This window comes from Mustelus asterias, chromosome 6, assembly GCF_964213995.1.
Source record: "Mustelus asterias chromosome 6, sMusAst1.hap1.1, whole genome shotgun sequence".
Taxonomy (NCBI): Eukaryota; Metazoa; Chordata; class Chondrichthyes; order Carcharhiniformes; family Triakidae; genus Mustelus; species Mustelus asterias.
The window spans coordinates 146,082,303-146,095,602 of record NC_135806.1 but is presented as its reverse complement, the minus strand read 5'-3'; the positions used below and the strand labels follow the sequence as shown (position 1 = coordinate 146,095,602).

At 48.4% G+C, this 13,300-nt stretch overlaps 1 protein-coding gene across 9 annotated transcripts in view; it reads right to left on the bottom strand.

Annotated features, from left to right (window-relative positions):
* Positions 1-2,532: 2,532 nt before the first annotated feature.
* Positions 2,533-13,300, bottom strand: part of LOC144495195 (ciliogenesis and planar polarity effector 1-like) — a 216,085-nt gene continuing 205,317 nt past the window's right edge. For all 9 annotated transcript variants that reach the window (XM_078215234.1, XM_078215228.1, XM_078215235.1 and 6 more), the window contains 3 exons: positions 8,308-8,397; positions 6,418-6,572; positions 2,533-4,366 (listed from right to left, as the gene is read on the bottom strand). In XM_078215234.1, coding sequence (XP_078071360.1) covers positions 4,229-4,366; positions 6,418-6,572; positions 8,308-8,397 — 383 coding nt within the window. In that variant the 3' untranslated portion in view covers positions 2,533-4,228. The remainder of the gene's footprint in view (positions 4,367-6,417; positions 6,573-8,307; positions 8,398-13,300) is intronic.

Here is a 13,300-nt window from a genome sequence, read left to right as displayed (position 1 = left end):
AACAGATCGTTGGTGGGTGTGGCAGAGCCTAAGCTCACTGGCCATTGTGCGGACACCCCAATCAGTTCACCACATCCCCCTCTCCTAACCGATGGGTCCCTGTGCCAGTCCTGACCGCCCCTGGCAGAGTTCCTCACTTCCACCCCTGCGGAGCTCGCCTCTTCCCTCCCTGATCACCACCCCTGCTGAGAAATGCCCCTCCCCATTTTGCCTCCTGCCCCTGTCCTAGCCCCACCCTCACTCAGGTTCCACCCCCATTCAGACTGCATCTACATGGCACTATCCCCACACAGTTATGTATGGTACCCAGAGAGCAGTGCCAGTACAGAACTGCCCCATAGGCAGGGCCTGGCCATGCCCCCCACCACCCAGGGATTTCAATGGCCTCCAATTCACCCCCCCCCCCCCCCCCCCCCCCCAATGGCATCTTGTCTCTGCCTCTTGCTGACGAGAGGACTGACAGGTGGGGAGGTCACTGCCGGTGAGGCCGGACGATGCCGACCAGGACTCAATGCCTCGCAAAGCAGAAAGGGCATGAAATCAGCCACACAGGCAAAATCGGGCCAGTAAGATACCGTGTGGTGAGACACCGGTCTTTCCCCGGCATGGCGAGTGGGTAAGAGCATGTTCGAATTGTCAAGAAAGTCTGAAAAACCTTTTTTTGGGTGAGGTTGGTGTGGAAATTGTCTCCCACTCGGCTCATTTTTTTGGCAGTTGGGAGGTTTGTGCTGATGCACACTGGGAAAGTCAGCTGCAGAGTGCTGTCCATTAGCAGCACCCCAATCCCCGGAGATTTCCAGCACCACTCCCCCCTCCCCCCCCAACACACCAGCGGCAGTGTGACCCTTCCTCCCCCCCCCCCCCCCCAATGACAGGCCACCGTCAACAAGGTACCGGGATCCTCCCAATGAGCCCCCATCACGATCCACCCCTCCCTTACACTCCACCACCCCCTTTGCCAGTCTTCTCCTGCCTGCCAATCACCCTCCACCCCACCCTTGTATACCCCTCCGCAGATCTTGCATACTCCCCCACTCGCTTCCCCTCGCCAGTAATAGCCCACCCCCTTGGCATTGCCCAGCACCGTTAGGGTGACCAACGGTCAGTTCCTGGCCTTGACCCGCCCCCCCCCCCCCCCCCCCGGGGGCTTCATTGGCCTCTGATCCTCCCAAACATGGCCATTGTGCCTAGTCACTGTTGGTGGAGACCGTGAATGATTCTCGTTGGCCAGACCAAATGTCTGGGAGGCCAGAGGCAGTCGTGCCAATCCGCTAATGCCATGCTAATCATGATGTGGAGATGCCGGCGTTGGACTGGGGTAAACACAGTAAGAAGTCTCACAACACCAGGTTTAAGTCCAACAGGTTTATTTGGTTGCACGAGCTTTCGGAGCGCTGCTCCTTCATCAGGTGAGTGAAGAGTTGGGTTCACAAACAGGGACATATAGTATCCCCACAGCTTGCCTGGACCTGCAGAGTCTCACTGGCTGTCCTGTCTGGAGACAATACACAAGTCTTTAACCTGTCTTAATGCTCTCTCCACTCACATTGTTGGTATCTTAAAGACTTGATTAGCTGTAAGTATTCGCATTCCAACCATTATTTTGTAAATTGAGTTTGTGTCTTTATATGCCCTGTTTGTGAACAGAATTCCCACTCACCTGAAGGAGCTTAAGGCTCCGAAAGTTAGTGGTTTTTGCTACCAAATAAACTTGTTGGACTTTAACCTGGTGTTGTTAAACTTCTTACTTTGTTTACCCCAGTCCAACGCCGGCATCTCTACATCAGGGGAACACCTCAGCAGTCAAGGGCATTCAGCCTCTGATCTTCGGGTAAGCGTTCTCCAAGGCGGCCTTCACGACACACGACAACGCAGAATCACTGAGCAGAAACTGATAGCCAAGTTCCACACACAAGGACGGCCTCAACCGGGATCTTGGGTTCATGTCACACTATCTGTAACCCCCACGACTTGCCTGGGCTTGCAAAATCTCACTAACCGCCCTGGCTGGAGACAATACACATCTCTTTAACCTGTGCTGAACCCTCTCTCCACACGCATTGTCTGTCCCTGTAAAGACTTGATTACCTGTTAAGACTTGCATTCCAACCATTATCTTGTAAATTGAATCTGTGCCTGTACGTCCCCCATTTGTGAACCCAACTCTTCACTCACCTGATGAAGGAGCAGCGCTCCGAAAACTTGTGCTACCAAATAAACCTGTTGAATTTTAACCTGGTGTTGTGAGACTTACCATGCTAATCATGACATTGGCATGAAGCCAATTCCACAGCATTTTGGCCACTTCCGGCTCCTTACACCGAGTGAGCAGCATGGGGATGGTACGACCACGTCCTCAGGCTCTGCGTGCAGCACACAGGCAAGGTCGCTGGATTATTCCTGGCAAGTCCAGGAATCCACTGTGTTGCCGTGATTCTGTATTCAATACCTGGGGCTCCTCTGTACAGGCTCCAGTATAAAACTAATTACAACAATTTGCCGGCAGATGCTGCAGTAAATGTGATTCTCATTGGAGTGTAAAACTTTTATTTAAAAATACAACAGAATCCGTGTTCATTCAGAGTATAGTCTAGTCACAGAAAATTGTATAAATATTTCTCAGTCTGCAATCAGACCAAAATAGTGTCCAAGATATCAAAATGAAGGATTCTACTGATTGCAATTCCATCCATTTAAAAGTACTGGCAAGAGAGGCATCTCTCTGTGGAACCAGGGGAGAGAAAACAGCTTGAGCAACACTTGTGTCTATTTAGGATAAGGATCACTCACTGTGTAACTGTAGAGTCACAGTATATTCAGGGTAAGGATCACTCACTGTGTAACTGTACAGAGTATTATTTAAATGGTAAAAAATTGCAGCATGCTGCTGTGCAGAGGGACCTGGGTGTCCTTGTGCAGGAATCTCAAGGAGTTGGTTTGCAGGTGCAGCAGGTAATTAAAAAGGCAAATGGAATTTTGTCCTTCATTGCTCGAGGGATGGAGTTTAAAAACAGCGAGGTTATGTTGCAGCTGTATAAGGTGCTGGTGAGTCCATACCTGGAGTACTTTAAGAATGGTCTAGTGGGCACATGAGCAGCGCTGGCTTGGAGGGCCGAAGGGCCTGTTCCTGTGCTGTATTGTTCTTTGTTCTCTTTGTTCTTTGTCCTGAGTACAGTTTTGGTCTCCTTCCTTGAGAAAGGATATACTGGCACTGGAGGGGGTGCAGAGGAGATTCACGAGGTTGATTCCGGAGTTGAGAGGGTTGGCTTATGAGGAGAGACTGAGTAGACTGGGGCTATACTCATTGGAATTCAGAAGAATGAGGGGAGATCTTACAGAAACATATACGATTATGAAGGGAATAGATAAGATAGAAGCAGGGAAGTTGTTTCCACTGGCGGGTGAAACTAGAACTAGGGGGCATAGTCTCAAAATAAGGGGAAGCAGATTTAGGACTGAGTTGAGGAGGAACTTGTGGGGAGTTGTGAACCTGTGGAATTCCCTGCCTAGTGAAGCAGTTGAGGCTACCTCATTGAATGTTTTTAAGGCAAGGATAGATACATTTTTGAACAGTAAAGAAATTAAGGGTTATGGGGAGCGGGCGGGTAAGTGGAGCTGAGTCCACAAAAAGATCAGCTATGATCTTATTGAATGGCGGAGCAGGCTCGATGGGCCAGATGGCCGACTCCTGCTTCTAGTTCTTATTAGAGTCACTGTTTATTCAGGGTAAGGGTCACTCTGTGTAACTGTACAGAGTCACTGTTGATTCAGGGTAAGGATCACTCACTGTGTAACTGTACAGAGTCACTGTTGATTCAGGGTAAGGATCACTCACTGTGTAACTGTACAGAGTCACTGTTTATTCAGGGTGAGGGTCACTCACTGTGTAACTGTACAGAGTCACTGTTTATTCAGGGTGAGGGTCACTCACTGGGTAACTGTACAGAGTCACTGTTGATTCAGGGTAAGGATCACTCACTGTGTAACTGTACAGAGTCACTGTTTATTCAGGGTGAGGGTCACTCACTGTGTAACTGTACAGAGTCACTGTTTATTCAGGGTGAGGGTCACTCACTGGGTAACTGTACAGAGTCACTGTTGATTCAGGGTAAGGATCACTCACTGTGTAACTGTACAGAGTCTCTGTTTATTGGCCCTTGTTCAATCACACTAATAAATAAAGTTGGCGGGGATAGTGCTGAGGACTGAAAGCCGAGTGTCGCACTGTTCAGGGCTGTTCCAGAGTAGCGACCATTCTATTCACTGCGTTCCAGTCCAGGTTGCTGAGGACACTGCTGGTGCTGTCAGACTGAATATCCGATAGCTCACAATCTGCCCCACCATCAGCCTTGGCCAAATCAGCTTCCTGGGTGAACAAATAGAAATGAGTGAATACGACGACAGTCACAGTCTCCCAGTCCCAACACCTCACTGCCACCAACTCCACTTCCGGCGGCTTTCCTTCCTCACCTGCCCTGCTCAACACCTCAGCCCTGGACTGAGCAACATGCAGCATCCTTACCCTCCTACAGCTCAAAATATAAAAAATGATAGTAAAAGTTTTTACAAGTATATAAAAAGGAATAGAGTGGCTAGAGTGAATGTTGGACCCTTGGAAGATGAGAGGGGGGATTTAATAGTGGAAAACGAGGAAATGGCTGAGACTTTAAATAAGTTCTTTGTGTCGGTCTTCACGGTGGAAGACACAAATAGTTTGCCGAATATTAGAGATCGAGAGTTGGTGAGAGGGGAGGTCCTTAATACAATTACTGTTACTAAGGAGGTGGTGCTTGGTAGACTAATAGGACTGAAGGTAGACAAGTCCCCGGGCCCGGATGGAATACATCCCAGGGTACTGAAAGAAATGGCTGAGGTAATAGCAGATACGTTAGTAGTAATTTATCAAAATTAGCTGGACTCTGGGGTAGTGCCGGCTGACTGGAAAACAGCTACTGTTACGCCGCTGTTTAAAAAAGGAAGTAGACAAAAGGCGGGTAACTACAGGCCGGTTAGCTTAACGTCCGTAGTTGGGAAGATGCTAGAGTCCATTATTAAAGAGGAAATAACAGAGCACCTGAATAAGAATGGTTCGATCAAGCAGACGCAGCATGGATTCATGAAGGGAAAGTCGTGTTTGACGAATCTACTGGACTTTTATGAAGATGTCACTAGTGCGGTTGACAGAGGGGAACCGGTGGATGTGGTGTTTTTAGATTTCCAGAAGGCGTTCGATAAGGTGCCTCACAAAAGGTTGCTGCAGAAGATTGGGGTACACGGTGTTGGCGTGGATTGGGGATTTGCTATCTAACAGGAAGCAGAGAGTTGGGATAAATGGGTGCTTTTCTGGTTGGCAGTTGGTGACCAGTGGCGTGCCGCAGGGATCGGTGCTGGGGCCTCAATTGTTTACCATTTACATAGATGATCTGGAGGAGGGGACTGAATGTAGGGTATTCAAGTTTGCTGATGACACGAAGGTGAGTGGGAAAGCGAATTGCGTGGAGGACGCGGAAAGTCTGCAGAGAGATTTGGATAGGCTGAGCGAGTGGGTGAGGATCTGGCAGATGGAATATAACGTGAGCAAATGTGAGGTTATCCACTTTGGAAGAAATAATAGTAAATTGGAATATTATTTAAATGGAGAAAAATTAGATCGTGCGACTGTGCAGAGGGACCTGGTGGTCCTTGTGCATGAATCGCAAAAACTCAGTCTGCAGGTGCAGCAGGTGATCAAGAAGGCGAATGGAATGTTGGCCTTTATCGCGAGAGGGATAGAATATAAAAGCAGGGAGGTCTTGCTGCAACTGTACAAGGCACTGGTGAGGCCGCAACTGGAGTACTGTGTGCAGTTTTGGTCCCCTTATTTGTGAAAGGATGTGTTGGCCTTGGAGGGAGTGCAGAGAAGGTTCACCAGGTTGATACCGGAGATGAGGGGTGTAGCTTATGAGGAGAGATTAAACAGATTGGGTCTGTACTCGTTGGAGTTTAGAAGGCTGAGGGAGGATCTTATAGAGACATATAAGATAATGAAGGGGCTGGATAGGGTAGAGGTGGAGAGATTCTTTCCACTTAGAAGGGAAACCAGAACTAGAGGGCACAGCCTCAAAATAAGGGGGGGCCGGTTCAGAACAGAGTTGAGGGGGAACTTCTTCTCTCAGAGGGTAGTGAATCTCTGGAATTCTCTCCCCTTTGAAGTGGTGGAGGCTTCCTCGTTGAATATGTTTAAATCACGGGTAGTTTTCTGATCGATAAGGGAATTAGGGGAGCAGGCGGGTAAGTGGAAGTGATTCGCTTCAGATCAGCCATGATCTTATTGAATGGCGGGGCAGGCTCGAGGGGCTAGATGGCCTACTCCTGCTCCTATTTCTTATGTTCTTATTAACTAACCCCCCCCCCCCCCCCCCCCCGGCCTGGAGTCACCTGCAGGAAGGGGTCATCCTCACGGTCCAGGATCTGTCGGATCTGCTCTGGCGGGTTCCAGAGGGTCAGGGGGTCACTCTCCGCATCTGATTCCTCTCCTGCTGGGGGCTGAGTGCCGAGTCGGGAGGAAGGCCTGTTTGAGGTCTGACGATAGGCTAGAGGTGATGGAAGGCAGCCAATCACAATCATATCAGGGGGAGATCACAATACCACGCACCATGCATTCCCAATTCCCTTGCTGTGGCTCAGTGCCCCCGAGGCAGATCCCCCCATCCATACCCAGGCAATGGAAAGGCCACACTGATCTACTGTGGCATTGGGAAGGTCGAGCAAAACTGTTTCTCCAGCAGAAAAAAAAGGAGGCAGTGATGCAGTGCTGATGTCACTGGTCTAGTAGATTGGCGGGGTAGGATAATACTCTGGGGACACGGGTTCAAATCCCACCACAGTAGCTGGTGGAATTAAAATTCAGTAATAAATCTGGAATATGAAGCTCGTCTCAGCAATGGTGACCATGAAACTATCATTGATTGTTGTAAAAATACTTTGGGTTCACTTGTGCTCCTGAGGGATAGGAATCTGCCATCCTTATCTGGCCTGGCCTGGCCTCCATTCCCACAGCAATGGGGTTGACTCGGAAAGGTCCAGCAATCCACACAGTCAAACCGCAACAAAAATCAATAAAATAGAACGAAACCAGACAGACCAGCATCGACCCAGGCACCAGAAACAACAACAGCAAACCCAGACCTATCAACCCTGCAAAACCCTCCCTATTAACATCTGGGGGCTTGTGCCAAGATTTGGAGATCTGTCTCACAGACTAGCCAAGCAATAGCCTGACACAGTCACCCTCACAGAATCATACCTTATAGATATTGTCGCAGACACCACCAGTACCATCCCTGGATATGTCCTGTTCCACCGGCACTGTGGTCGGGAGGGAGTTGCCCTGGGAATCCTCAGCATCAACTCTGGATCCCATGGAGTCTCATGGCACCAGGTCAAACATGGAGACCTCCTGCTGATTAACACCTAACACGCCTCGCTCAGACTCCTCCACGTTGATGATGACTGAGGGTACGAAGGATACAGAATATACTCTGGGTGCTGGCTTCAGTATCCAATGCTACCAGGTAAACGTGTTGGACTTTAACCTGGCGTTGTCAGACTTCTTACTGTATTCAGTATCCATTACCAGGAGTGGCTTGGTAGCACCATTCCAGACTGAGCTGGATGGGTACTGTACTGTTCCTGTGGCAGGTGGTGGGAACTAACAAAAGAGAAAAGACTTTGGGATCTCAGTACATACCAACCTATTTGGCACAGGTGCATCTGTCCATGACAGTATCGGTAAGAGTGACCACCGCATAGTCCTTGTAGAGACAAAGTCTCATCTTCACATTACTGGCTAGGCTGGGATTTATTGCCCATCCCTACTTTCCCTGAATTCCGGCTTCGGGTAACTGTCTGTGGAGTCTGCACATTCTCCCCGTGTCTGCGTGGGTTTCCTCCGCGTGCTCCGGTTTCCTCCCACAGTCTAAAGATGTGCGAGTTAGATGGATTGGCCATGCTAAATTGCCCCTTGGTGTTAGGGGGATTAGCAGGTAAATACATGGGGTTATGGGGATGCGACCTGTGTGGGATTGTTATCAGTACAGGCTTGGTAGGCTGAATGGCCTCCTTCTGCACCATAGGGATTCTATGATTATCATTAATCCTGGTACACTGAAGAGTGCAGGAGGCTACGCCAGATGCTGCACCAGGCATATCTAAAATCAAGCTGATGAGTTGGGAAGATCCTGATTGAGTTACTGACCTTAGTCTGTATGAGCAGCCAGGGCCCTGGTTTAAGGCTGCCAGGGTTTTGGGAGATGGCGAGATGCTTACCAGCTCTGGTTTCTGTCTGTCTGATCACCCCACGATATGTGCTCCCTGTCACCGGGGAAGGTCTCCTCTGGGTTACTTGTCTCAAGGTTCCTAAATAGCAATAGAACAATGGCATTGGATTAATAACTGCGGATTCTTTATTCAGTTATGTGATGTGAGCGTCGCTCGTTAGACCAGCATTTATTGTCCATCCCTAATTGCCCCTTGAGAAGGTGACGGTGAGCTGCCTTCTTGAATCGCTGCAGTCTCTGAGGTGTAGGTACACCCACAGTGCTGTTAGAGAGGGAGTTCTGGGATTTTGACCCAGTGACAGTGAAAGAACGGTGATATATTTCCAAGTCAGGGTGGTGAATGACTTGGAGGGGAACCTCCAGGTGGTGATGTTCCCAGGTATCTGCTGCTCTGTCCTTCTAGATGATACTGGTTATAGTTTGTACTGTGCTGCCTGAGGAGCCTTGGTGAGTTCCTGCAGTGCATCTTGTAGATGGTACACACAGCTGCTACTGTGCGTCGATGATGGAGAGAGTGAATGTTGGAGGAAGTGGATGGGATGCCAGTCAAGCGGGGCTGCTTTGTCCGGGGTGATGTTGAGCTTCTTGAGTGTTGTTGGAGCTGCACCCAGCTGCAAGTGGAAAGTATTCCATCACACTCCTGACTTGTGCCTTGTAGATGGTGGACAAGCTTTGGGGAGTCAGGAGGTGAGTTATTAACCGCAGTATTCCTAACCTTTTATCTGCTCTTGTATTTACAAGATGAGTCCAGTTCAGTTTCTGGTCAATAATAACCCCCAGGATGTTGACAGTGGGGGATTCAGTGATGGTAACACCATTGAATGTCAAGGGGCGGTGGTTAGAGTGTCTCTTATTGGTGATGGTCATTGCCTGGCATTTGTGTGGCATGAATGTTATTTGTTACTTGTCAGCCCGAGCCTGGATCTTGTCCAGGTCTTGCTGTATTTGGACATGGAATGCTTCAGTATCTGAGAAGTCATAGAGGCTTACAGCATGGAAACAGGCCCTTCAGCCCAACTTGTTTTTTTAAACCAGTAAGCTAGTCCCAATTGCCCGCATTTGGCCCATATCCCTCTATACCCATCTTACCCATGGAACTGTGTAAATGCTTTTTAAAAGACAAAATTGCACCCGTCTCTACTACTGCCTCTGGCAGCTTGTTCCAGACACTCACCACCCTCTGTGTGAAACAATTGCCCCTCTGGACACTTTTGTATCTCTACCCTCTCACCTTAAACCTCTGCCCTCTAGTTTTAGACTCCCCTCCCTCTGGGAAAGGATATTGACTATCTAGCTGATCCGTGCCCCTCATTATTTTATAGACCTCTATAAGATCACCCCTCAGCCTTCTACGCTCCAGGGAAAAAAAGTCCCAGTCTATCCAGCCTCTCCTTATAACTCAAACCATCAAGTCCCGGTAGCATCCTAGTAAATCTTTTCTGCACTCATTCTAGTTTAATAATATCTTTTCTATACTAGGGTGACCAGAACTGTACACAGTACTCCAAGTGTGGCCTTACCAATGTCTTATACAACTTCAACAAGGCGAAACTACGCCTGTATTCAATGTTCTGACTAATGAAACCAAGCATGCCGAATGCCTTCTTCACCACTCTGTCCACCTGTGACTCCACTTTCAAGGAACTATGAACATGTACCACTAGATCTCTTTGTTCTGTAACTCTCCCCAATGCCCTACCATTAACTGAGTAAGTCCTGCCCTGGTTCAATCTACCAAAATGCATCACCTCGCATTTATCTAAATTAAACTCCAGCTGCCATTCATCAGCCCACTGACCCAACTGATCAAGATCCCGTTGCAATCCAAATAACCTTCTTCACTGTCCACTATGCCACCAATCTTGGTGTCATCTGCAAACTTACGAACCATGACTCCTAAATTCTCATCCAAATCATTAATATAAATGACAAATAACAGTGGACCCAGCACCGATCCCTGAGGCACACCGCTGGTCACAGGCCTCCAGTTTAGAACCATAGAACATTACAGCACAGAAACAGGCCTTTTGGCCCTTCTCGGCTGTGCCGAACCATTTTTCTGCCTAGTCCCACTGACCTGCACCTGGACCATATCCCTCCACACCCCTCTCATCCATGTACCTGTCCAAGTTTTTCTTAAATGTTAAAAGTGAGCCCACATTCACCACCTCATCTGGCAGCTCATTCCACACTCCCACCTCTCTCTGTGTGAAGAAGCCCCCCCTAATATTCCCAATGTTCTTGGCAGACAGGATTAAGGAGAACCCTAAGGCATTGTATTCATATGTTAGGAACAAAAGAGTTGTCAGGGAAAAAGTCGGACCTCTCAGGGACAAAGGAGAGGAATTATGCTGAGAACCCAAGGGAATAGGGGAGATCCTAAATGAATACTTTGCATCGGTATTCACAAAGGAGAAGGACTTGTTGACTGGGAGTGTCTCAGAGGGAGCTGTTGACCCGTTAGAGAGAATCTCCATTACAAGGGAGCTAGCGGATAGGAAACAGAGGGTGGTGGTTGATAGTAAATATTCATCATGGAGTGCGGTTACAAGTGGTGTACCTCAGGGATCTGTTTTGGGGCCACTGCTGTTTGTAATATTTATTAATGATCTGGATGAGGGTATAGTTGGGTGGATTAGCAAATTTGCTGATGACACCAAAGTCGGTGGTGTGGTAGACAGTGAGGAAGGGTGTCGTAGTTTGCAGGAAGACTTAGACAGGTTGCAAAGTTGGGCCGAGAGGTGGCGGATGGAGTTTAATGCGGAGAAGTGTGAGGTAATTCACTTTGGTAGGAATAACAGATGTGTTGAGTATAGGGCTAACGGGAGGACTTTGAATAGTGTGGAGGAGCAGAGGGATCTAGGTGTATGTGTGCATAGATCCCTGAAAGTTGGGAATCAAGTAGATAAGGTTGTTAAGAAGGCATATGGTGTCTTGGCGTTTATTGGTAGGGGGATTGAATTTAGGAGTCGTAGCGTTATGTTGCAACTGTACACAACTCTGGTGCGGCCGCACTTGGAGTACTGTGTGCAGTTCTGGTCCCCACATTACAGGAAGGATGTGGAGGCTTTGGAGAGGGTGCAGAGGAGGTTTACCAGGATGTTGCCTGGTATGGAGGGGAGATCCTATGAGGAGAGGCTGAGGGATTTGGGATTGTTTTCGCTGGAAAGGCGGCGGCTAAGAGGGGATCTTATTGAAACATATAAGATGATTAGAGGTTTAGATAGGGTAGATAGTGATAGCCTTTTTCCTCTGATGGAGAAATCCAGCACGAGGGGGCATGGCTTTAAATTGAGGGGGGGTAGTTATAGAACCGATGTCAGGGGTAGGTTCTTTACCCAGAGGGTGGTGAGGGATTGGAATGCCCTGCCAGCATCAGTAGTAAATGCGCCTAGTTTGGGGGCGTTTAAGAGATCCGTAGATAGGTTCATGGACGAAAAGAAATTGGTTTAGGTTGGAGGGTCACAGTTTTTTTTTAACTGGTCGGTGCAACATCGTGGGCCGAAGGGCCTGTTCTGCGCTGTAATGTTCTATGTTCTATGTTCTAAGTGTTAGGTTTTTTAGGTAACATTAAAACTGACAAATCCCCAGGGCCTGATGGCATCTATCCTCGACTGCTCAGGGAGACAAGAGATGAAATTGCTGGGCCTCTGACGGAAATCTTTGTCTCTTCATTGGACACAGGTGAGATCCCAGAGGATTGGAGGATAGCGAATGTGGTACCGTTATTTAAGAAGGGTAGCAGGGATAACCCGGGTAATTATAGGCCATTGAGCTTGACGTCTGTGGTAGGGAAGTTTTGTTGGAGAGGATTCTCAGAGACAGGATGTATGTGCATTTAGAATGGAACAATCTCATTAGTGACAGACAGCATGGTTTTGTAAGAGGAAGGACGTGCCTTACAAATTTGGTGGAGTTTTTTGAGCAAGTGACAAAAACGGTTGACGAAGGAAGGGCCGTGGATGTCATCTATATGGATTTCAGTAAGGCATTTGACAAAGTCCCACATGGCAGGTTGGTTAAGAAGGTTAAGGCTCATAGGATACAAGGAGAGGTGGCTAGATGGGTAGAAAACTGGCTTGGCCACAGGAGACAGAGGGTAGCAGTCGAAGGGTCTTTTTCCGGCTGGAGGTCTGTGACCAGTGGTGTTCCGCAGGGCTCTGTACTGGGACCTCTGCTATTTGTGATATATATAAATGATTTGGAAGAAGGTGTAACTGGTGTTATCAGCAAGTTTGCGGATGACACGAAGATGGCTGGACTTGCGGATGGCGATGAACATTGTCGGACAATACAGTAGGATATAGACAGGCTGGAAAATTGGGCGGAGAAATGGCAGATGGAATTCAATCCAGATAAATGTGAAGTGGTGCATTTTGGAAGAACTAATGTAGGGGGGAGTTATACAATAAATAGCAGAGCCATCAAGAGTATAGAAACACAGAGGGACCGAGGTGTGCAAGTCCACAAATCCTTGAAGGTGGCAGCACAGGTGGAGAAGGTGGTGAAGAAGGCATATGGTATAGAAACATAGAAACATAGAAAAACTACAGCACAAACAGGCCCTTCGGCCCACAAGTTGTGCCGAACACATCCCTACCTTCTAGACCTACCTATAACCCTCAATCCTATTAAGCTCCATGTACTCATCCAGGAGTCTCTTAAAAGACCCTATTGAGTTCGCCTCCACCACCCCTGATGGCAGCCGATTCCACTCGCCCACCACCCTCTGTGTGAAAAAGTTACCCCTAACATCTCCCCTGTACCTACCCCCCAGCACCTTAAACCTGTGTCCTCTCGTAGCAGACATTTCCACCCTGGGAAAAAGCCTCAGAGTCCACCCGATCTATGCCTCTCAACATCTTATACACCTCTATTAGGTCTCCTCTCATCCTTTGTCTCTCCAAGGAGAAAAGACCAAGCTCCCTCAGCCTATCCTCATAAGGCATGCCACTCAATCCAGGCAACATCCTTGTAAATCT